The following is a 24,852-nucleotide window of genomic DNA, read 5'->3' as shown; positions in this document are numbered from 1 at the left end:
CCCTCTCCATCCGTTATTGGATTCCGTGTGCTCGTAGTTTGTTGAGGGTTTTGGTCAACCACTTTCTCGTAATGTCTTTGCCTCGTATTTGTATCAGGATACTAGCTTCATAAAATGAGTTAGGAAATATTCCATTCTCTTCTACTTTTGGGGGAAAGTTTGTAAAGAATTGGTATTAATTCTTTTCAATATTTGGTAGAATTCACAACTAAGCCTTCTGGGTCTGGGTTTTTCTTTGCAGGGCTTTTCTTTCTTAATATGAATTCAGTACCTTGTTATAGGTCTGTTTAGATGTATATTCCTTCTTGAATCAGTTTTGGTAATTTGTGTCTTTCTGGGAATTTGTTTATTTGACCTAAATTACCTAACTCATTGGCATAGAATTCTTTATAGCATTCCCTTAAAGTGTTTTTTTAAATTTTAATTTCTGTAAGGTTGCTACAGAAGGGGTTCTGTAATGTCCCCTCTTACATTCCTGATTTTAATAATTTGAGTCTTGTTTCTTTTATTTTAATCAATTGAAAGGCTTTTCAATTTCCTTGGTCTAAAAAAAGAACCTTTGGTTTCATGGATTTCTCTATTGTGTTTCTGTTCTCTTTCATTTACTTGTTTCTAATCTTTATTTACTTTCTGTTTGCTTTTGGTTTTGTTTACTCTTCTTTTTCAAGTGTGTTACGGTGAAGGGTTAAGTCACTAATTTGAGATCTTTTCTTGATATAGGCGTTTACAGCTTCACATTTCCATCTCAGTGCTGTTTTGATGCATCCCGTAGTTCTGGTCTGTTGGATCTTCCTTCATTTGGATTCACCTCAAAGTATTTATTTCAATTTTTTTTAAATGTTTTTATTTATTTTTGAGAGAGAGAGAGACAGCATGACCAGGGGAGGGTCAGAGAGAGGGAGACACAGGATCTGAAGACAGGCTCCAGGCTCTGAGCTAGCTGTCAGCCAGGCGCCCCTATTATTTCAATTTTGATTTCTTCTCCGACCTGCTGGGCAGTTACACTTCATTTTCACATACATGTAAATTTCCAAAGTTTCCTCGACTGAAATCCTTTTAAATTTATTGAGGCTTGTTTTATGGCCTGGCATAGTCTATCCTAGTGAATGTTTCATGTGCACCTGGAAAGAATGTCTTCTGCTCTTGTTGGGTAATTCGTAGACGTCAGGTCAAGTTGGTCTACGGTATTGTCCAAGTCTTCTATTAACTTAGGTAGGTCATCTTGTGCCTCCTTGTTCTATCCATTATTAAAAGAGGAGTACTGACGGGGCGCCTGGATGGCTCAGTCGGTTGAGCATCCGACTTCGGCTCAGGTCATGATCTCACATTCGTGGGTTTGAGCCCCATGTCGGGCTCTGTGCTGACAGCTAGCTCAGAGCCTGGAGCCTGCTTCAGATTCTCTACCTCCCTCTCTCTCTGACCCTCCCCTGCTCATGCTGTCTCTCTCTTTCTCTCAAAAATAAATAAAAAACATTAAAAAATTTTTTTTTCAAAAAAGAAAAAGTGGAATACTGAGGTCTCCCACTATAATTATAAAATTGCCTTTTTCTACATTTTTGCTTCATATACTATTGAGTTGTATTGTTAATTGTACACATTTTATCATTGTTTTTTCTGACTACTGAACATTTATCATTATAAAATGTCCTTCTTTGTCTCTTGTAATAATTTTTGCCTAAAAGTATACTTTTCCTGATATTAGACAGCAAGAACAGCTCTTTGATGACTATTTGCATGGTATAAATTTTTCCATCCGTATACTCTCAACTTACAAGTGTCTCTGAATCTAAAGTGAGCCTCTTGTAGACAGCATACATACAATTGGATCACATTTTTTAATCTATTCTGTCTCAATCTTGTGAATATAATTCTTTTATATTTAATGTAAATTGGTAGAAGCAGCTGGGTGGCTCACTTGGTTAAGTGTCAGACTTCGGCTCAGGTCATGATCTCGCACTTCGTGGGTTCAAGCCCTGTATCAGGCTTGGTGCTGACAGCTCACAGCCTGGAGCCTGCTTTGGATTCTGTGTATCCCTCTCTCTGCCCCTCCCCCACCCATGTTCTGTCTCTCTCTCTCTCTCTCTCAAAAATAAACATTAAAAAAATTTCATCAATGTAAATTGATAAGCACACTTTCATCTGTTTTTACTATTTTCTACCTGTCTTTTGTGTTTGTCTCTATTCCTTAACTGCTTTCCTTTGTATTAGGAAGGTATTTTCTGGTGTAACATTTAATTACTTTTATGATTTTTAACTACATTTTTCAGTGATTTTCTTAAAGTTTCCTCTAGGGCTTACAATATACATATTACTTACCAGAATCTACTTCAGATTTATACTAACTTAATTCTAGTGAGATATAAAAACTTTCTTCCTATTCACCTTGATCCTTCCCTACTTTTTAGGTGCTATTATGTTTACACATATTACATCTATGCATGTCACAAGGCCAGCAAACATGTTATAATTGATTTGCGCTCTTCTAAGTATTTTGAAGAAGCTTTTAAAAGTTATTTACAAACAAATATTAGCCTTCTTATTTATCATGTTTGGTTCTCTTCTTTGCTTCCGGTGGATTCAGTTATCATCTGGTGTCATTTCCTTGTTCCAGTAAAACTTCATTCCCACTCCCTTCTTTTGCTCTATTATTGTCATATATATTACATTTCTATATGTAGACCTCAAAATACATTTTATAGAAAGTGTTTTACTTGTTCTTAAACAAATTAAGAAAGGGGGAAACTGTAATTATAATTGTTTATTTATTTTGAGAGAGGGAGGGACAAAGAGAAAGGAAGACCGAGAAACCCAAGCAGGCTCCCCACTGTCAGCGCAGAGCCTGATGTGGGGCTTGAGCTCACAAACTGTGAGATCATGACCTGAGCCAAAACCAAGAGTCAGACACTTAAGCGACTGAACCACCCAGGCGCCCCTGTAATTGTACTTCTTAAAAAATAATTACCTAATTATCTTTATCGGTGCTCTTTGTTGTTTCTTATGGATTTAATTACTTTCTGGGGTAATTTCCCTCTTTCTCTTTCTCAGGTCATATATTGATGACCCCATCAAAGGCATTTCTGTTACATTGTTTTTGATTTCTAGATTTTCCCTTTGATTCTTAAAACTTCCATCTCACTGCTTACATTACCCATCTGTTCTTACGTGTTGTGTATTTTTTCCATCAGACCTCTAAGCATCTTAATTACCGTTATTTTAAATTCTCAATCTGATAAATCCAATATTCCTGCCATATACGAATCTGATTATAATGCCTGGTCTTTTCAAACTGTGCTTTTTGTATTTTAGTAAGCCTTGTAGTTTCTTTGTTCAAAGTTGGACATGATATCCAGTTGGACTGGGTAAAAGAAACTCGAGGAATAGCCTTTAGTGATGTGGTGGCATGTGAAGGGGGAGGAGAACATTCTAGACTTATGATTAGGTCTCCGCCTCTCAGTGATCATGGTCCCGCATGACCTTCACTACTACTTCTCAGTCTCCCTCCCCACACCCTCACCCCGTTTAGGGGAAACGGGGAGGCTAGAAGGGGCTGATGCCAGGCATTTCCCATGTCCCAGAGTGAGTTAGGCTCTGGCAAAATCCAGTGGGATTGACCTCTAGCAAGTTTCCTTTGAGGTCAGGCTTTTGTTAAAGAGAACAAAATGTAGGGGACATATTTCAGAACAGTTCATTTTTCCTCCCCCTACTGAAACCACAAGATTTTTCTCTAATATTCACTGCAAGAACCTGGTGGGACTCCAGGACCTAAACCTCATAAAAGTGTGCCCCTGGCCTGGTCTCCAGGGGTTTTTAACATGCTCCGTCTCCAGCAATTAGGCAATTACGCTTCAAGCACGCCTACCTGATGCCGGCGCCAACAGTGCCTTCCAGGGGGCTTCTCCAGCGAACCCGGGGTCCTCTGTATTTGCCTGTGCCTCAAAAATCCAGGGGTGGCTTTGTCCCGTGCCCTCAATTCTCTCATGGATCAAAGAATAGGTGTTGATTTTCAGGTTTTTTTCAGCTTTTCCTCTGTGTTAGATTGGGAGGTGTGACTCCCAAGGTTCCTGCATGTTGGACCAGAAACTAAGCCCCCTATGCAGTTTTTAAAGAAATGGCCAAACAATTTTCTACAGCACTTGTACCATTTTACATTATACCAGCAACATGTGAGACATCCGGTTCCTCCACATCCTTGTCAGCACTTGGAATTGTCACTTTTTTATGTTAGCTGTTCCAGGAAGCGTCTGGTGGCTTCTCAGTGTAGCCTAAATCTGTACTCCCTAATGACCAGTGACGTCAGTCATTCTTTTCATGTTTTTATGTGCCATTCATACACCCTCTTCAGTGAAATGTCACTTTACGTCTTTTGAGCATTTTCTAATTGGATTGTTTGGTTTTTTACAATTAGTTTTCAGAGCTCTTTATAGATTCTAGATATGAGTCTTTTGGCAGATATGTGGTGTGCCAATATTTTCTCTCCGTCTGGAGAGGTCTTTTCTTAACATGTTCTAATGGTATCAAGGCAATCATCAGGTGATACTTTGGAGACTGATCAGTATATTGAGCGAGGTATTATAAGTAAAACCAAAACTCTTATCAGCCTGTGACCAGTATTATTTTTCTACATGGGTTTGATATACAATCACTGTGTGATGTCCTTGTGACTTTCATCTGTCATCACATTGCTCACATCAGGCTTCGGCAGGTCTGAAACTTTCTTCCCACTGAATATGCAGCAGGAATTCCAGTTGATGACATTTTTATTTAAAAAGAAAAGAAAAGAAAAGAAAGAATCAACTTAGGTTGTCTTAGTCTTAGTCTTCAGGATTTCTGGATTTCGTCCTTGGAGGAGGTCAGGATCTTCCCAAGGCCTGGGTCCTCGAATATTCTTCCAGTCATCAAAAGTGGAGTCCTTTATTTTCTATAGAGTCACAACAATGAAAGTGTATATGTTAGTGTAGGAGGCCTGTCGCTTCGATTAGGACATCAATGATTCATCAATGAATAAACAAGTGAAAAAAACCCAATAGGCTCTCCATTATCATTTTATCAAATAAATCAACTGCATATCACACATCATAATTGAGGAAATGGCACATTTCTTTGGGTTTGGAATTTTTCTTGCTTGCTATTCATGTGAATTAGACTATGTTTTCCCCCCATCAGAATAAAATTATCAAATTATAAGAAGTCCAAATGCTTTATTTCTGAGAATACAAAGAAAGGGAAGAAGCTGGGAAAACAAAAATCCAACTGTGAAGGCTGAACGAGCATAATAATGAGTAGCACGTGCCAGCGTGGGTAATGGTAGTGAGTGAGAGGAAACAAAGGTGGAGACCCTGACGCCTGAAGGAAGAAGAGAGACCAAGATGGCGTGTCCTGCACATGAGAAATGAGCCTGAGCCAGAGAATGAAAAGACATTCCCCAGAGCTGCCATGAGCGAACCCCTTTCAGTCAGTATAACTTCGTTTCTTTTTTTTAATGGTTTTTTTTTTGAGAAAGAGAGAGAGACAGAGCATGAGAGGGGGAGGGGCAGAGAGAGAGGAAGACACAGAATCTGAAGCAGGCTCCAGGCTCCGCGCCGTCAGCACAGAGCCCGACATGGGGCTCGAACCCACTAGCTGTGAGATCATGACCTGAGTCAAAATTGGACACCAAACTGACTGAGCCACCCAGGTGCCCCAAAACACAGTTTCAACTACAGTTTGGATCATTGTCCCTTCAGGGAATGTGAAGTGTCTCTCAGCAGGGAAATTAAGGTAGGATAGAGGGAAGAATATAAATGTTTCTTCACCCTTCAACACCAGTCTGACAAGTTTTCTACAATTGCTTTAACTGTTTTGGAATTACTGATGAACTAATTTATAAAAAGAGATTCAGAGAACACAGAATAGCTTATATCCAGAGATAAGGAAAATGATATAAATTCACATGAGCACTTACACTAAAAATAAAAAGAAGCATTTCTCTTTTACTAAGAAGCTGTATAACCTTGGGCAATTGATTTAAGCCATCTGGGCACTAATTCCCTCCTAAGTAATAACAAAAAGACTTGACCAAATGGTCTCCATGGTTTCTTCAGTTCTCAAATTCTATGGTTTCCAAATAACTACAGGAAAACTGACTCCTAGACAAACCCTCCACAGCATCACTACTGACATAGCACTTACAGATCGAGAAGCAGCAAGTTACACGTTTTGAAAGAACAGTGGGGAAGTAGTGAACTGAGCCACTCTCTAAATTTTACTTACAGGAAGTCTGTACTAGATCTACAGTCTGTATTACATATACATGTATTAGATGTATGAACAAAATTCTACTAACTTAGTGTGCAGGAGAGTAAATCATTTTAAAGCATAGTTATAAAATGACTCAGTTATAAAAAGGTTTAAAGAAAGAATATCGGCCTTTACCCAGATCACCTAAGACGTAGGCTCAAGAGAACTGGAGAACGATCCCTAGATGGGACGCAAGTGGGAGAACAACTTCACATAAAAGTGTCCAAGTCTTCGCAGACCTTTGGTAAATGAAGGAGTCTCTGTGCAATTGTGCAGGACGTGTACAGTCACTGAAGGTACACCGTACACGTGGCGGGTGAGACCACGTAAGGCTTCCCATGTAACAACCAACTGCTACAGAACTGAGCATGAAACAGAATCGAGAAGTGCTGAAGAAAGCAGGGTCGATACTGGGTTTTCAGCCCCACTAGAGGGGAGGCCTCTCTTTAGTACCCAGGTGCTCCTTTGACATACAGCTAAGGCACCAAAAAAGCCACTCTTCAGAAATAAGGATTAGACCAAAAGGAAGACCTGTGTTAGACTCACTCCAACAGAGCTTAGAACCAAGATCTGACAAGATCCTCCATGGAGACCATTTGGAGAACGAGTCCCATAGCGTTATAGCAGTTTAGGAACCACCAAAGTCTTTCCACAGATCCTCCCTTAAAAAGACAAAACCAAGCTCAAAATGATCAGCCAATAATTGAACTGCCTGCTAAAATGAGAATCAACAGTCTTCAATGTATTACTTATAATGTTCACCTTTCGAGCAAAAATGACCAAACATATAAAGAAATGGGAAAATGTGATCCACAGTCAAAGAAACAAAAACTCTAAGAAACGGAGCACAGCCTCCTCACCACATCCTACATTAAACACTTTGATTTTTGCTAGTCAGAGGGTGGAAAATGACACCTCATTGTAATTTTAACCAACATTCCTGTAAGTTTAGTATCTCTTCATATGTCTAAGAATGATATTCATTTCCTTTTCTCTGCAGTCTTTACATGCTTTGCCCACATTCATACTGACCAACTAAATTGTTAAACTTTTCCATATTGATCCGTATACGCTCTTCATATTTAAATACGTTAATTCATCATGACAAAATAAACAACAGTTTTAAGGATTTCTCATTTAACCAGTGACTTTATATACATTTTTTAGGCTGAACTTTTGAATTTTTATATATAAACTCATCGATCTTTCCCTTTAAAGCTTTGAATTTTGTGTCACATTTAAATCAGGTTTTCTGACTCGAGACCCCAAAAAGAATCTCCATTTTTTTCTCCTAGTATTTCTAGCATTGTTTTTTTCTTATTGTTAAATTCTTGTTCCATCTAGGATTCCTTCATTTATAGTATATGAAATATGGTCCATCTTTATTTTCTTTTCAAATGCCTACATAGTTACTTGCCCCAATACCATACGATTTAAGGTAAATACTTTTTTCTGCACTGGTAATTATTTAAGTTAACCTTCAGGCAGACAGAATCAGTCACTGACCAGGAGGCCTGTTACAAAAGAGAGGTTATAGTAACACACGATATATATTAACGTACGTACCTCGTACTCTGATTCCAATGATACTTTATTCATTTTCAGCTTCTTTTCCAATTCAGGATCAATCTGTAGAAAAGAAAGAGGAGCCATAAGTTATTCAAGTGTCTTAGATCCAATTTTGAATGTAAAACGTTGTGTCAGGGGCGGGGTGGCTGGGATGGTGCGGCAGAGGGAAACCCGCAGCCTGCCACCCTGCCGCATAAGGACGACAGGCAGGTACCGCCCCCGCTCCTGGGACCACCAGCGGCTTGTGTTCACCCACGCTCCTTACATGCTGGGCATTTTGACATATATTATCTTTATTAATCCTCCAAGAACTTCTGAGATAATTATAATGATGATGATCACCAGTGAAGATAATGGGACACAAGGAGTTCGAATCACTTGCTGACGAAAAAGAAACTGGCTTTGAACCTTGGCCCTCTGCCTCCAGAGTCCATGCTGTTTTTAAAAAAAAAATTTTTTTAATGTTTAATTTTTTTTGAGAGAGAGAGAGAGTGCGAGCAGGGGAGGGACAGAGAGAGAGGGAACGACAGAATCTGAAGACAGGCTCCCGGCTCTGAGCTAGCTATAAGCACAGAGCCTGATGCAGGGCTCGAACCTAAGAACCGTGCAATCATGACCTGAGCTGAAGTCAAACGTTCAGCCGACTGAGCCACCCAGACACCCTGAGATCCGTGCTGTTAAGGACCACCTTAAATGATGCTATTACACATAAATAACACAAAAATGCTAATAAATATAGTGCTGCTCTTGAAAACAAAAAATAAGACCTTCAATATACCTGAAATAAAGAAGTATCTAAGAAAATAGTAGACAGGACTTCATAGTAGTAAACAGGAGCTGATGCCATGTTACCTGTGTGGGGCAAAGTGTTGAGGAAAGAATGTGATTGCTGAAACTGATAAACAACAACAGAACACAAATTAAAATAAATGGAATAGCAAAATAGTAACTGAACACAGCTTAAGACCATTAATACATTAGAAATACCTTTAGAATAATGCACAAGAGTTGGGATGAAGGAAAGAAAAGGTCTATGATGAAAGCTACATCTAAAAGCCCCAACATCGGTCTGTTAGGGATTTCAGAATTAGAGAACAAAGAGAATGGAGGAAGGGATATAATTAAATAATTGACCAGTAATTAAGTGAATAATATTTAGGAAAGCATGAGTCCTCAAGACTGAAAGAACACAAGAAAAAAATAACCACAACAAAACAAAAACAGCGCATTCTTAATTGAGTAAAAGTAAAGCATTAGACTATTAAGGACAGGGGTGCCTGGGTGACTCAGTGGTTGAGCTTCTGAATTTGGCCCAGGTCAGGATCTCGTGTTTTGTGAGTTCAAGCCCCATGTTGGGCTTTGTGCTGACAGCTCAGAGGCTGGAGCCTGCTTTGGATTCTGTGTCTTCTTCTCTCTCTGCCCCTCCCCTGTTCTTTCTCTCTTTCTCTTTCTCTTTCTCTCTCTCTCTCTCTCTCAAAAATAAATAAACATTAAAAAAAATAACACAATCATTTGGCTTTCTCTGTCACGTTTGGACCATGCTGGCATTGGTATTGTAATTGTTCTCATTCTGATTATCTAAATCTTAGAAAACATGATCACAACATTTACAGTGTTAAGAACTAAGCTAGCACTATTTCAAAGAAAAAAAACACTTAGTACTCAGGATTATAATGCACTTAAATGCACACTTCGGTCATACTACTTGGAGCAATGCAACAACGGATGATCTATTATTGTAGACCCGTGGTTGTTTGCATTAGGAGTCAGGAGAAAAGAAGCACCACCACCACTAAGAATGGTGTAGACAAGGGATGCCTGGGTGGCTCAGGTCATGATCTCACAGTTCGGGCTCTCTGCATCTGGTCTCTGTGTTGGGCACTCTGCTGTCACGATGCACAGAGCCCACTTCAAATCCTCTATCCCCTTTTCTCTCTGCCTCTCCTTCATTTGCGCTGTCTCTCTCAAAATAAATAAATAAATGGACTTTAAAAAAAATGGTATAAACCATGCCATATCTATCTCACACTAAAATCGAAGGCTATTGCTTTCAGCTCATTGTTTTAGCCCACCTCTTGGTCTCTGTACTTTCCTTTCCACTTTCCTTACCCATGACTGAAAAGCAGGGATTTCTATGTTCTGGGATGCCAGACTTTCAGTCCTAAAATCAGGACAGTTTCAGGCAAACTAAGATGGCCAGTCACTCAATCAATACTGTCTTTCTCCACCTTCTCAACATTTCTCAACTGAACGTATCCTGTCTTAGCCTTTCTCAAGAGCATCTGTACTCTCAATTTCAGACTTGACCGCCCCCACCCCCCCACCCTGCCATCTCAGCAATCCTGTCCTCCGGATTCCCTTCACTCTCAACCTCTCAACCCTTATGTCCCCAGTCGACCTCAACTAATCTTCCCGTTAATCCCTCTCACATTCAGTCCACCTCATCCTCTCTGTTCTGTCTGAACTCGATCTCACCCAAACACTGACTCTTGACTTCACCTGACTTTGACTTCTGAACATCAATCAACCTGGACTTCTGAATCTCAGCAGGTCCTGTCCTCGGATCCTTCTCACTTGAATTCTGTCTACCCAGCCTCTCCCCGCAGACCTTGACCAACCTCATCCTCTCAACCTTGTTCTCTTCAACCAACCTTTTCCTCAACTGCAATGAGCGTCATTCTATTTCATCTTTCTTCTCTTTACTTTAACCCCATCTTCTAAACTTCTCCTGTTAATGCAATCTCCCCCATTTTCTCTCCTTAACTCAGTGAATGGCATCACCATTTATCCAGTCCACAAAACCCAAGCCTCAAGCCATGCAAGACTTACTCACTTTTTAATATTATATACGTCACATTAGTCATCAAATACTACCAATTAGCTGCTAAAATTTTTTTCTGGAACTCATTTATTTCTATCTTCATTGCAAATGTTTTATTTCAAGTTCCATTACTGTCCACGTGGACTGCTGCCAAAGCACCCTCACAGGTCTCATTTCCCCCCTCCCACTTTGCTCAGTCCCCATCCATCCTGTCCCATCCTTGGCCAGAGAGGAACTCCTAAAATGAACATCTGACGATATGCCCAATACTCCCCCTGTGCTATAGAATATTAATCATTTCCAACATTTAGCTGACACTCATTCCATTTTTTTAAAGTTTATTTATTTATTTTGAGAGAGAGAGAAAGAGAGCACATGCTCTAGGGAGGGGAAGAAAGAGAGGGAAAGAGAGAATCCCAAGCAGGCCCTGTGCTGTCAGCACGTGGAGCCTGACATGGGGCTCAAACCCACAAACTGTGAGATCATGACCTGAGCTGACTGAGCCACCCAGGCATCCCAACACTTACTCATTCTTAGGCTCGTAATTCAAAGGTTGATGCCTATAGCAAACCTTCTTTGATACCCCTTTCCCAAGTCTAAATTGTATGCCTCTCTTTAAAATTCTGGTAATGTTCACTCCCACTGCCTCTCTCTCTCTCAAAAATAAATAAAAATTTAAAAAATTATAGAAAGGGGTGCCAGGGAGGCTCAGTCAGTTAAGCATCCAACTTCAGCCTAGGTCATGATCTCATAGTTCGTGGGTTCGAGCCCCACGTTGGGCTCTGTGCTGACAGCTCAGAGCCTGGTGCCTGCTTCAGATTCTGTGTCTCCCTCCCTTTCTGCCCCTTCCCCTCTCCTGCTGCCTCTCTCTCTCTCAAAAATAAATAAAACATTAACAAAAATTTAAAAACAAATAAAGTTCTAGTAATGTTTTATGAAAAACTCTAATATAGCATTTGACTGGGCAATGATGTAATTTGTTTCACTAGATTTTTATACTGGATGTCCTCCAGCCCAAATTATGCCACAAGCTTTGTAAGAACGAATTATCTGTAGGATCTGCCACATGATAAACACAAATGACAAATATTCAATTATTTTTCAAATACATATATGTCATCCCATTTCTAAAAGTCAGATTATTGTAACTTTCATCTTAAAAGGAAAGGGAAAAATATTCCTTAATAAAGTAAGTGGGATGCTAACAGAAACGTTTCACCACGGCTGATGATTGCTCTATCGCCCCACAGAGATCACACATTCTTCTAAAATTTAATATTTACTCTAATATCCATCGTCTTTAAGACTAGTTGGAATTGGTGTTTCTCTTAAATCATAAAGTTACCTGAAAAAATTAAATATGCCTTTACTACTCTTTATTTTCTTTGCCTATCAATAATTATTAATTAATATATGATATATATTATATATTTAATTAGCAGATCTCAGTAATATTGGTAGTAAATAGTATATATTTCATCACACATATGTATTTATATATAATATAAATAGTAAATATATTGTATATGTATCATATATAAATAACTTTGGGAAAAACTCAAATATCAGAAATGGCCACAAACAAAACGTTTGTTATATAACAAATGTTTGTTATCTAACACTTGGCTTGAATTTGTAAGTAACTGTGTAATCACAGAGGGTGAAAATCCTAACACTATCTCAAAATAGCCATGTAACCGCAGACAAGTTACTTAAGTTCTCTGAACCTCAGTTTCCTCCCCTGTAAGTTTCATATACACATATGTATATATATGTGCTTATAATATGCAAATATATAATACATATAACTTTATATCTAACATATGTTATATCTATAAAAATATAAGTATCATTATTTATAACAAAAATTATTCTCTTTTACAGTTAGTATATCAGTATACTTTATATATCAATATAAGTTATAAAATTACTAGTATTAATATGAAATGGAGTAATAAAATGGAAGGCAGCTATGCTCACCACTACACCACCAACGCTGCTCTGGAGTAATAAAATGGGAGTAAAACCGCCCCACGTTTTTCAGTCCCTCCTAAATCCTAAAAAAAACTACACCAGAGCACATTTTATTGGAGAACACAGTATTGCAAATTTTCTAATGATGGAGAAGATTGCTAAATTCTTTACATTTCATGATTCACTTTCATACCATCACTAAAGTTGTTTTACAGAATAAGGGAAGAGCCCAAAGATTATATGGCCACCTGGAAAAGCAAGACAAAACTCAGACTGCTTAGTACACTGCATGTACACATCTAAACCAGAACATACATATACACAGACACATGCTGAACACCAATTATAGTCCTTACTTTAATTTTCACAGCATCGTAGCGGATTTGTGAAAACTCTCGAAGACCAAAAGAACCTCCAACAATCAGCACCTGAAACAAAGAAAGGAAACAATTAAATAAAATAGAAGCACAGAATTCAGTCTAGCTATTGATTACTTATCTAAATGCCAACAGTGACAGCTTATATGAAAATAGATTGTTTTTCCTCGTGAGTTACCACTCATCTGTTCAGAGTAAGTGCAGTTACCATTACCCAAGTGCCCATTACCAAACACCAGAATCAGTACCGCATTCCTTCACTCGACCCGGTTTGGACAAGAAGGGGAGGAAAGTAGCATTAACCTGCACCTGGTATTCCAAGTCCTCTTCTGTATGTTGTTGAATAAAGATTCCTATGAAGCATTAATATTTATCCAAGAAAGGAAATAATTTCAGCTTGAAGATAAATGTAGTGTAGTAATTATGGCATATTTGACTAATACACAATGAAAAGGATGTATCTTTTGAGATCTTTCCAGTAGTGCTGGGTTTCACAGTACTGAATTCCACATTTTCCTCTTCAATATTATTTATACGTCTAGCATTGATATTGTGAAACATGGTCCTTCAGATGTAGAGACCAGTATAGAGTAACACATTTGGGGGAAAGACTACTATGGTACTTTCCATTCCAAGAAATAAAACAAATCAGGAAACCCCTAAGTATCTAGACGGTACTTCAATACTAGTTTTGAGATCTGGCTTTGGTAATTTTGAAAAATAAGAAACAAAATCATACTGGCATTCACAGGCACATGCAGGTGACCTGAGGTTAGTGGCCACAGTCACAATGCTTCTGAATGGATCACCATTTGGGGACAGAGGAATTTATAGAAAGGATGGTTTTTACACATGCCCTGCCACCTACACAAATATAATTACATTACCTTTTAAGATCATTTTCTTTAAACTTTTTTAAGGTCACTTATCTCCTTTTGTTCTGCTAAAATGCAAATAGCTGGTATCTTCCACTATACCAACATCCATACCAAAGTAGTAAACTACTATGTGTTTAAAACGAGGAAGGGGGAAAGAGAGCCGGGAAGAGTGAGAGACACAGATCAAGGGAGACTACTGAATACTGAAAAGGAACCATGGACTGAAGGGGAAGGGGGAGGAAGGGAGGGGGTGATGGTCATGGTGGGGAGCACTTGTGGGGAGAAGCATTGGGTGTTATATGGAAACCAATTTGACAATAAACTATTAAAAAAAAACAAAGTGGCTTTCATCCACATGCTTTATTGAAATTGTTTCATTTACTATGACATCAAGACTTGCTGAAGCAAAGTAACTTGCCAAGGTGGATCAGCAAGAAAGGGGGAGTAGTCGGGCTGGATTCCAACTCTGGTTGGCGTTATGTCAACCTCAACCTGTATCTTCAAAGATTAAGGAGATCTTCAGGTAATGCAGTGTAGAACTGTACGCAAACATATTAACACCAAAACTACTTTCAGTGTGCCCTAAAACGATCAATGATAATTCAGTGACCTTTTGAAAGCTGTTACAGTGTGGCAGGCATCGTGCTAAGCCCTCAATTCACAGGGTTTCATTTAACACCTAACAACGACCCGTCAAGAATTAAACCAGTTCACAAACCAGGAAGCTGAAATATGGAGTTGCCCGAAATTGTACAGTTTAAGTAAATACATCTATTTCCAACGATCCACACAGCACCGTCAAAAGGTAGCAGGAGATTAAAAAATCATGTTTAGAATCACCCAGACCTGGAATAAAAGGTGGTTCTGACCTCGCTCTCTGAACCACACCCTGGTAACTACTAGGGAGGGTAAAAGGGAGATTCGAGTCCCACCACCCGCGGGGACAGAGGGCTGAGACTGCCTAGACGCCCCTCCTTAGCCCAGGCTGTTACTCCCCGCGGACCGCACCACAGACACAGGTACGATCCTGAGAAGCTCGAGGCCCCACCCCTTCCGGAATACCGCCCCACCCCTTCCGGAATACCGCCCCATACGTTCCCCGCCCCCCTCCCTCCCGTGCTCACCAACATGGGGACTCCGTAGCGAAGAGTCTTGTTCTTGCGCAGGGCGTGCATCACCGCGTGTGCAGACATGACTGAACTCTCCGACGCGCTTGGACGCCTAGCTCAGCCGGCCCAGTGCGGCCTCCCCAACCTCGGCGCTCAAGCTCCCTCCCCACGGGGAAGTCCTTCACTCGCGTCCTTTCCTTGGCCTACCGGTGCTCGGTCCTTCCCTGATAGGCCTCCTCCAGGCAAAAGCAATCGATGCGTCGTAACACGCTAGCGCGTTCCGGCGGAAATTCGAGTGTCGGCGGTTTGGTTCCGGCACACTGGTTTGCCATTGGGACTTAGGGACTGAAACCTTTACTTAAGTCATCAGCAAATGATGTTGAAACCGGTACCTCCCATGTTTAGGGGTCTTGGCCAACGCCTTCTTAACTTCCCTTGCAAATAGCCCCTCTATAAAATCAGCTAAGCAAAAAAAAAAAAAAAAAAAATTATTTGGAGCTAGTACTCTGACTCTAGCTATTCGTAGGATGAGAAGTTTACCACCTTAATAAAGATTTTTTTAAACTTTTTAAATGTTTTATTTATTTTGATACAAAGAGAGACAGAGCATGAGAGGGGGAGGGGCAGAGAGAGAAGGAAACACAGAACCAGAAGCAGGCTCCAGGCTCTGAGCTAGCTGTCAGCACAGAGCCTGACGCGGGGCTCAAACCCACAAACGTGAGATCTGACCCGAGCCGAAGTTGGAGGCTTAACCGACTGAGCCACCCAGGCGCCCCTAGAGACTTTTTAGAAATAAATCGCCACAAAAGAGTAGGTAGAATGGCAATCACGGTAGTACACTGCTATTACTGATCCTTTAAAAAAATTTTTTTTTATTTACTTTTTGAAAGACAGAGCAAGCAGGGGAGGTTCAGAGAGAGAGGGAGACACAGAATCTGAAGCAGGCTCCAGGCTCTGAGCTGTCAGCACAGAGCCCAACGCGGGACTCGAACCTACAAACCGTGAGATCATGGTCTGAGCCGAAGTCAGCCGCTTAACCGACTGAGCCACCCAAGGCGCCCCTATCATTGAACCATTAATGCTAGTGCTTTTACTGCAGATAGCCTGTAATCTTCAGTCATTTATGAATGTCCATTTTCCACTCACTTGCAACCTTCTGCCGCACATTTTTGCAGGTCGTTTGAAGGTTCGAAGAAAACAGAGATGAAAAATATAATAATTCCTGCCTTAAAGAAGCTGAAATTTAATGGACGAATGAATGTGCCTTAAGTACAATGGTTGCTTCCCACGTGGGCCATTTGCCAGTGTGAGTCAGAGAAAGTCTCACCTACTGACATGTACTATTTGAGATGACACAATAGTATAAAATACAGGTGACCTGGAATAACATTTCCCATGTTATCCCTGAAATCATTCCACATACCGAAGTCACCCCTAAGTGGTCCTCAGAAGAGAAATACCAACTCTACCTTTCGGTTGCTCTAATAACACCCTTATCTATGGGCCCACGAGGTCAAATATGATAAAACAAACATAAACCTATTGGTGATTCTCGTCTGTCTTCCACACTGCTGAAAAATGATCTAAAAGGCATAAATAGAGATTCTCCTGGTTGGCTTTGTTTGTTTGCCTACAGTAGTCACTCCAATTTTCTTAACAAGGAACGGAAGGCCCTTTGTATTATAATGTGACTTTGGCCTGCCTTTTCTGCTACTCTTCTTCATTCGCTCCATCTTCCATCTTGGAGAAGGTATTGTTCCCTGAGTGTTGCATGAACTTCCACATCTTCAAAGTGCAGTTTCAGGGACACAAGGTTCTCGAAGCCTGCCTTACTCCATAGGCAATATAAATTATTCCCACCTCAGAGCTCCAGTAGCCTTTGACTAACATATCACAGAGCACTAGCACACTGTATTATCAGTTTTGGTGTATGCAGTCATTGTTGCTCCAAATAGCATATAAGCAAGATGAAAACAGGAGAGAAGGAAGGATACTTCAGTTTGAATTTGAACCTTGGGATTTACTTTTTGGTCTGAGGCTGAGGCAATTAGTCAAATGTCTCTACCCGTTCCCTAAGGAAGCATCACGTGAACTGATCCAAGGGAGATTTTGAAGTGACCAGGACAAGCTTTATTAAAGGGAGACTGAAAATTCCTTCCTCTTATCTCTCCAATCTTCTATCACCCCAGTCTCTTCAAAGAGGAAACTTCTTGCAAACATGGGGAGCACTTAGCCTGAGAGGTTAAGTCAAACTACCCAGTGGGGAGTGCTGGGGAAAAATTGTGTAGATTCATGGGAAGGGATCTGCAGCAGTTATAGAATGCAGGGGAATTTAGGATTAAAGGGATGGCCTTAAAAACAGTGTTGCTATGCTTTATGAATAGGATCTCCTTTAATGTGATTTTTTGTACTTTATTTTGAGTTGTTAGACTTTTGCTTTTTTGTTGTGTGTTTGTTCCTTTAATTCATCTCTCTGCAGAGAACAAACCAGATGGGACCATAAGATTTCTTAGAAGATGTATTGTGAAGTTGCAAAATTTCCATATGGCTTTGCTTCTTTCCTTATTCACTTCCTTTTAATATTTCAGAACTCATAGAGCATCCAAGTTAGTTCCGTATTATTTCTCCAACTTTCCCTCATATCCTAGATGTGAAGGGCACTCCTCTAAAGTCCAGGCCTTTTCCTACCTTTTCACTACACAAAACCTCTCCCTACCAGATCAGACACCAGTAAAACTCTGCATTAAGCTAGCAGTTAATAATGGGTTAAGTCATATACATATATTCCGGGTAATGCTGTAGCTAATAATCTGCTACCCTTTTTAGATAAAGTGTATATTCAATTTATGTAAATATAGGTCTTCAGTCTCTCATTTGTTCCATTATTTTTGTAAGCATTTATGAGATGGTCCTGAAGGAGCAACTAAAAAGTAAGAATTGCAAGTATCCTGGAAGATTGTCAGGGGACAAGATTTGGAGCAGTGAGAAATTTAAATGCCTAATAAATAATATCATATGGTTGGTAAACTCCATTGTCTGTGCTTAGTGTTCACCTTAAGCATTACTACTGTGTACCTCAGTTTTGCTGTTAAATCCGAGTAAGTGGTATTTGTCATCATTTTTATAATTCTCACAAAATTCTTCATCAGTTTGGGCTCTGTTGCCTTCTCAGAAACACAACCCTGGTCCCATTTATGTGTTCTCAGTGTTAATAAACAGTCACAGTGTTGATTCAGCCATCCTGTCATACTTCCAAGTGGGAGGAAATAAAAATGCATATCCAGGAAAGAAAACATCTCCATCACCCATGCCAGTCCTTTAGGACTCGTATATTTTTGATATCTAGGCAAGTTATGTTTTCCTCCCGTATCTGCTCTACCATCACTTAACTCATGCCAGTCTATAGGAGCATTCATATCAAAATTACCAATCTTGAGAGCTTTAGCACTGAGGTTAGGTTTTAGAACTGTGGCCAAATTTAATGGCGATGGGTATCAAAAGATTAGTTACTTCACGAATCTTTGGTTTCCTAACTGACATCTAAGTTGATTCACTCAAAACCCTTACCAAGTTTGGAAGAGCATGATCCCAGATTCATTTTACAGGTGAACAAATTGAGGCTCAGAAAAGTTAAGAGGCTCGCGCAAGGTCAGAACTCTGTGAAGTACTACAACTTGAACTAAACGTCTGTAGCATTTGGCAATACTGCCCGTCTCATTCTTGAAATCTCCTGTGGCTTCTGGGGACATTTGGCTCTCGTGGATCCTTGCCAACTTGGAGGCTTTTTTGTCTTCTTCAGCCTTATAAATCTTAAGCGGGAGTCCTCAGCCTATTCCAGTTGCCTTCTCTATCTCAGTGACTCTCCAAGTCCAGTGTGCACAGATCCCTTGCGAGAGCTTATCAGAACGCAGAGTGCTGGGCTACGTCCCCAGTTTCTGATTCAGTGGGTCTGGGATGGGACTTGAAAACTGGCGTCCCCAACAAGCTTTCATGTGGCCCTTCTGCTGGTCCGAGGACGACACTGTGAGAAACACTGTTATGTTCTTGTTCCCCAGGCTCTATCCTCTTTCCCTAGGTAAAGTCAACTGTCACTTTGGCTTCAAATTTTATCACACGGTGGATGACTTCTGGCCATTTCCAGCAGCGTAAATGGTTTTCTAACACCTCAAAGTCAACATGCCACAAAGATTTCTTTTCCTTCTTTTTCTTTTCCTTTTTTTCCCTTTCTTTCTCTTTCTTTCCCCTTCTTTCCTTCCTTCCTTCCTTCCTCCCTACTTTCTTTTTCTTTCTTCCTTCCTTTCTTCCTTTCTTTCTTTCTTTCTTTCTTTCTTTCTTTCTTTCTTTCTTTCTTTCTTTCTCTCTTTCTTTCTTTTCTTTCTTTCTCTCTCTCTCTCTCTCTCTCTCTCTCTCTCTCTCTCTCTCTCTTTCTTTCTCTTCCCTCCATCCTCCATTCTATCTAATTCCTATGGCTATAACTACTGTGACTGATACTTGGCTACTCAGTTTCCAATTCAGTCCAATGTGAAATCAGTTAAAAGTAAGCCTTTGACATTATTCAGTTAGGAAATAAATTACTTCTCCCCTAATGCCCATCTCTCTTGTGATAGTGATCATTAACATTATAATTTTAGAATTATTCCTGTATTTGTCTTATTACTTCTTATGGAATATAAACTATGGGATGAATGTGACCATGTCTAATACATATTTGTCTTCCATGACTTCCTTTATAGTCCTAAACCACAATCCATAATTTTTGGAAAAACAAATAAAATGGCCACAGCAAAGGTGACAAAGAGCTTCCCATACCATGACTTACAGAGAAGACTCCCCAGGAGTGATCCCTAAACCAGACAAAAACCTGCTCTGCAACGCTGTGGAGAGAATCCAAGGTAAGTCTCCTGTACAAAAAAAAAGTGTTAGAAATCTTTTCCTTACAGATTAATGAAACCAAAATGTTAACAAAATTAAAAATTAGTTACATTGTCTCAAAGTGCAGAATTAGCTGGATTACAACAAATTTCATCATGTAGAACAAATCAGGAAAACTCTAACCTAAATTGCCATGGGACTAATGCCTATCCGGAAGCTTTCTAAACATTGTCCATTAAGTTAGCTAGGGCTTCCTTTCTGGGTAGGCGAATGTGTGCTTTTGTGATAGAAGTCCACGGTCAAATGGGATTTTATTGAAATTTATGTTCAAAACAACTTTGTAGAAAAACTTCTATTGAGAATTGTAAAGACAAATGTTTGAATAAAGAGCAAGTAACGTGTGCTTTTATCTGATAAACTTTTTGAAAAGGAGACTCTTTAAAAATGGCCTATTTGTGGGTTATCTGGGTAGCTCAGTCGGTTGAGCGTCCGGCTTTGGCTCAGGTCATGATCTCACGGTTCGTGGGTTTGAGCCTCGCAAAAGGCTCTGTGCTGACAGCTAGCTCAGAGCCTGGAGCCTGCTTCGGATTCTGTGTTTCCCTCTCTCTCTGACCCTCCCCTGCTTGTGCTGTCTCTGTCTCTCAAAAATAAATAAAAAAATAGAAAAAAAAATTTTTTTAATCTTAACAATAAATAAATTTTTTTAAATGGCCTATTTGTGTGTTTTAAGTGTTTGAGTAACATCTATTGTCCACAACTGGTTTAAAAAAAACAGCAGTTAAAAATTGTTATAAAGTTTCCTATAAATCAAAACAGTGTACATTCTATAAAACTAGAACTTAACACTCAAAAGTGAACCTACGTCCTATAGTAACCACTGCAAACTCAAGTAACACTGTTTTTTAAATTTAAATTTTTCCAGTTTTACTGATATATAATTGAGATATAACATAGTATAAGATTCATGCATATACCATATAGTGATTTGATTAAGGTACGTATTGTAAAGTGATCACCAAAGTTAATTTAGTTAAGATCCATCATCTCACAGAGTTGCAAATTTGTTTCCTTGTAATAAGAATTTTTAAGATCTCCTATAACACTATTAATAAGAGTCTTAGTAACACTGTTTTGAATAATCCCCAAATCATGAAGGATATCAAAATAACAATTATAAGTTACAGGGAAGTTACTAAAAAGGAAAAGACATCATATGATAGATGACAGAAAATAAACTTTTGATTTGTAAAGAAGAAAAAGAACCAAAAAAAAAAGTATAGAGAATTAGTGAAAATAAAAGCTAAAAAAAAAAAGAAATGGAAAACAAACAAAACCAGAAGAATGGATTAATATAAAACCAAAAGCTGGTTATTTGAAAGAATCAATTCGTAGATTAAGGAAAAAATATTTAAAACTGTTAGGAATGAGACAGAAAACACAAACATATGTATAAGAAAGCAAAAAAGATTGCATGAAAATTTCAAGTTCAACTACAATACATTGAACAGCAAGAGAAATTGATGGTTTTGTGATAAAATGTGAAAGTCAAATATGCCAATTACTGAGGAAACTGGAAATTTACCATTAAGAAGGCCTAGGCCATTGGCTGTGATATAGAAAGAAACGTTCATCTTAACTGAGTCCAGCCTTAGGTATCTTTCAAAAGTCCAGTGAAAAACTGGTCATTCTGGCAAACAGCAGTGGGAGTAGATTGGGCGAAGTTTAACAACAGTGGAAATAATATACATCGTACTTATTTCTCAACATCCATCACAGCACAAACTCCCTTTAAAAAAGATAGTTGGGTCTAGGTGACCCGCAGAATTCTAAGGCTTTTTGTAGAGATTTGATACATGGCAAGAAATGGAAGTATATTAGCATCTTTAGTTCAGTGTCCTTGGCTGTGGAGTACGTAGATTCACATTTACCTGAGAACCCTCTACGAGAACCATTTAAAAATGCTTGCAACGATATGTTGAATAATTATACAAAGTTCCAGATTGCAACATGGGCACCTTGGTAGTTCAAGAGGCCCTTTATTTCTTGTTCTCTTTACCTGGATTTTTTTCCCAATTTATACCATACATGAAAAAGTACAAAATTCAGAAAGATAAATCAGAAACATAGGGAAACCAGTAGAAATGGTTTTCAAGTACTTCTCTTTAATCACTTTTGTATTCAGCTTCCTTTGATTTGTGGAACCTATTATTTTACAGAGTGCTTTAATATTCCTTATGATTGGGAAAGAATGCCAAGATGGTATCTGCTGTTGGGGAGACGCTTAGGCTGTGCGGTAATTGAGGATACTTGGCACTGTTTTCTGTATCACAAAAGGATATACAAATATATTCATAAAATTCATCATGAGTTTCAGGCTCCATTTGGAAGCTGAATATACCCATCCCTTAGAAACTCTGATTCTCAGAACTGAATTTTTCATTGAAATCATGCTTTTATGTGATCATGTCATTCTTCCTTGGGCATGGGTGACCATTCGTTGATAGAAACTATTGATGTCCATAAGTGGTATGACATTACTATCAACCCTTTAAATCTGATCCCTTTCTATGCTGGTTCTCGGCTTCATCATTTCCACCACACAAACCTCACTGGAAATTATGCCTCAACATTTACATAATGGGATGGAATTTTTGGAATGGACTCTCAATTTATTGCCTACAATGAAAAGATGAAGAAGGTTTCAAAAATGACTAAATAAATATCTCATCTAAACCTTCCTGAAGATACACTTTTCCTGAATTGAAGCGAGTAGCTAACATTGCTTCTGCAGAGCAGAAATGAATGTGCGTCTTGGCTGCCAAGTGATACAAAGGACGTTAACAACCTTAAATTATCTTCCTAGTGGGAACTTTTTCTACCCTACGTAAAAGTTCTGTATGTGTAGAAATAAATAAATATTGAAGTACAATTTTCAGGAGGAAGTTTCAAAGGCTATGTTGCTAACCTTACAGAAAGGTTTTAAGTCATGGAAGAAGTATTAATCTGTGTCTTTCCCCCAATAACACCGTAGTCCTGAAGTTGAAATTGGTCTTGAAAATCTTTTAACTATATAGTGGCCATTTCAAAAACTCTTAGCAGGGTGTTGGCCTCATATTGAACTTTAAACATCTTTTAGAATTTGCCTAAACATCGAAGTATCATGGGTTGGACCGCATCAAATGACAGTGTGAGTGAGGCTGCCGGATCAGGAAGAGCGAGCACCAAGAACCTCTACTCTGGTCCTACGCTGACCAGTTTGAGGTGATTCTCGGTCTTTGGGAAGTCATTTTGGATTGCAAAGTACTACTGGTATCCATAAATTAAGGCATTTCTGAATTGTTGTAAGTGGAATATTTGAGTCTAAAGGTTTTCAGGTTACTTGAAATTAAAAAAAAATTTTTTTTAATGTTTATTTACTTTTGAGAAAGAGACAGAGCATGAGCGGGAGAGAGGTAGACACATAATCTGAAGCAGGCTCCAGGCTCTGAGCTGTCTGCACAGAGCCCGAGGCGGGGCTTGAACCCACGAACTGCTCCTCCCAGGGTTAGCTAATTTTTACAGATAGTAAACAGCTGACTCTCTCATGAGCTTCCTTTCCAGATACAAACCAACCCACCCAGGTCCTGTGCCCCTTTGTGGAGCTCCCACACTCAGGGTATTCTACACATGCCCTAAACACCCCAAGGCCAGGTACCAGAAAACTAGAGAGAGCTCCTGTGCCCCACAGGCCACTGCAGTTACTCCAACTAGCCAATCCTAACCCTACAGATCTGGCCTTGCCTGTTCCTTCCCAGGCAAACATAGTGAAGGCTCTTGTCCACGCTTCTCCCTTTTCCTCTGTCTTATGCCTATGCTAGGACTTCCCAGTGTGGTCCCCATGGCACGGTGTGTCCCCTTCTCCTGGGAACTGTGTGTAACGAACTATCTTTTCAATGTCAGTGGTCTCCTGATCTTCTGGTCTTATCGTATCTGTTATTCTATTAATAGCCAATATCTAAAACAGGAAAACTACCAACCTTTTCTTATTCCCTATCTTCTATCTGCACCTAAATAGACTTCTAGCAAATATATTTTCCATTTATAAATTCTTCATTGTTATTCATTCTTATACATTACTTATTATACATTCTTTTCCTCTTAAACACACAAGGCAAGGGCAATGTGGTGGAGTATAAGGAGCAGAGAAAAAGTTCTGGTCTGGCTTCAAATCTTGACCCCTAACCCCCATATTGTGAAGAGCTCAATCAGCCTATTGAAGGATGGAGGCCATGTGGAGGAGAATCAAGATACCCTCAGCAATAGCCAGCACTAATTGCCAAGGTGAGGCCAGTCTGGACTACCTACTTCTGTTCTGCCATCAGATGGATGAAGCTGCAGGTGACCCAGGAATTAGCAGGAAAAAAAACCACTCTGAACCCCACAGAATATTACTAAAATATTGTGTTAACGCACTAGGTTTTGCAGTGGTTTATTATGTAGCTGGCAACTGACATACCTTCTTAGCTCCTTAAGGGAGAAAAGCCATTCTGTACACACGATAGACTAGTCCTTGGACTTCGGGTCTGAATTTTGCTTAAGCCATGTGACAGAGCAATGATGACCAAGGTAAACTGCCTTTTCTCTTCATACCAAAGTCAGCGACATGCAGAGCAACTTAGACAAAAGGTCAATGTTCAGTTTTGATAAGTCCTTTTTCATTCTGTGGCACAAACCTGTTTCTGCCTCCTACATATCTTGTCAGGCTTTGGGGCAGTAGAGAGGATACAAGTAAGAGAGTAGGTAAATGTTGGCAACTGTATGTACCCTTATCCTTCTCCCCTGTATCAAAGCTAAGACCCAAACTGGTCATTTGGATTTCTTCCTTTCCTCTTTCCATTGTTCTGTCAGAGATGCTATGCTAAGTTGTTAGAAAAAATAAGGACGTTACTTATTCAATAACCTCCAAAATCGGTGGAGAAAAGATTGTAAAGGCTCAC

At 39.5% G+C, this 24,852-nt stretch overlaps 1 protein-coding gene and 1 pseudogene across 1 annotated transcript; one reads left to right on the top strand and one right to left on the bottom strand.

Moving 5' to 3' along the window:
- Nucleotides 1-4,593: 4,593 nt before the first annotated feature.
- On the bottom strand, nucleotides 4,594-15,251 carry LOC115301205 (cytochrome c oxidase assembly protein COX16 homolog, mitochondrial). The gene is made up of 4 exons (XM_029950911.1): nucleotides 15,020-15,251; nucleotides 12,997-13,068; nucleotides 7,843-7,905; nucleotides 4,594-4,918 (listed from the first exon to the last, which is right to left on the bottom strand). The coding sequence occupies exons 1-4, from the start codon at nucleotides 15,086-15,088 to the stop codon at nucleotides 4,796-4,798; spliced, it is 327 nt and encodes a 108-aa protein (XP_029806771.1). The 5' UTR covers nucleotides 15,089-15,251; the 3' UTR covers nucleotides 4,594-4,795.
- Nucleotides 15,252-19,814: 4,563 nt separating this feature from the next.
- Nucleotides 19,815-22,595, top strand: LOC115302183 (annotated as a pseudogene).
- Nucleotides 22,596-24,852: the final 2,257 nt, after the last annotated feature.

This window comes from Suricata suricatta, chromosome 9, assembly GCF_006229205.1.
Source record: "Suricata suricatta isolate VVHF042 chromosome 9, meerkat_22Aug2017_6uvM2_HiC, whole genome shotgun sequence".
NCBI classification, from domain to species: domain Eukaryota; kingdom Metazoa; phylum Chordata; class Mammalia; order Carnivora; family Herpestidae; genus Suricata; species Suricata suricatta.
The sequence above is the reverse complement of the archived record's forward strand: the minus strand, read 5'-3'. Positions and strand labels throughout refer to the sequence as shown.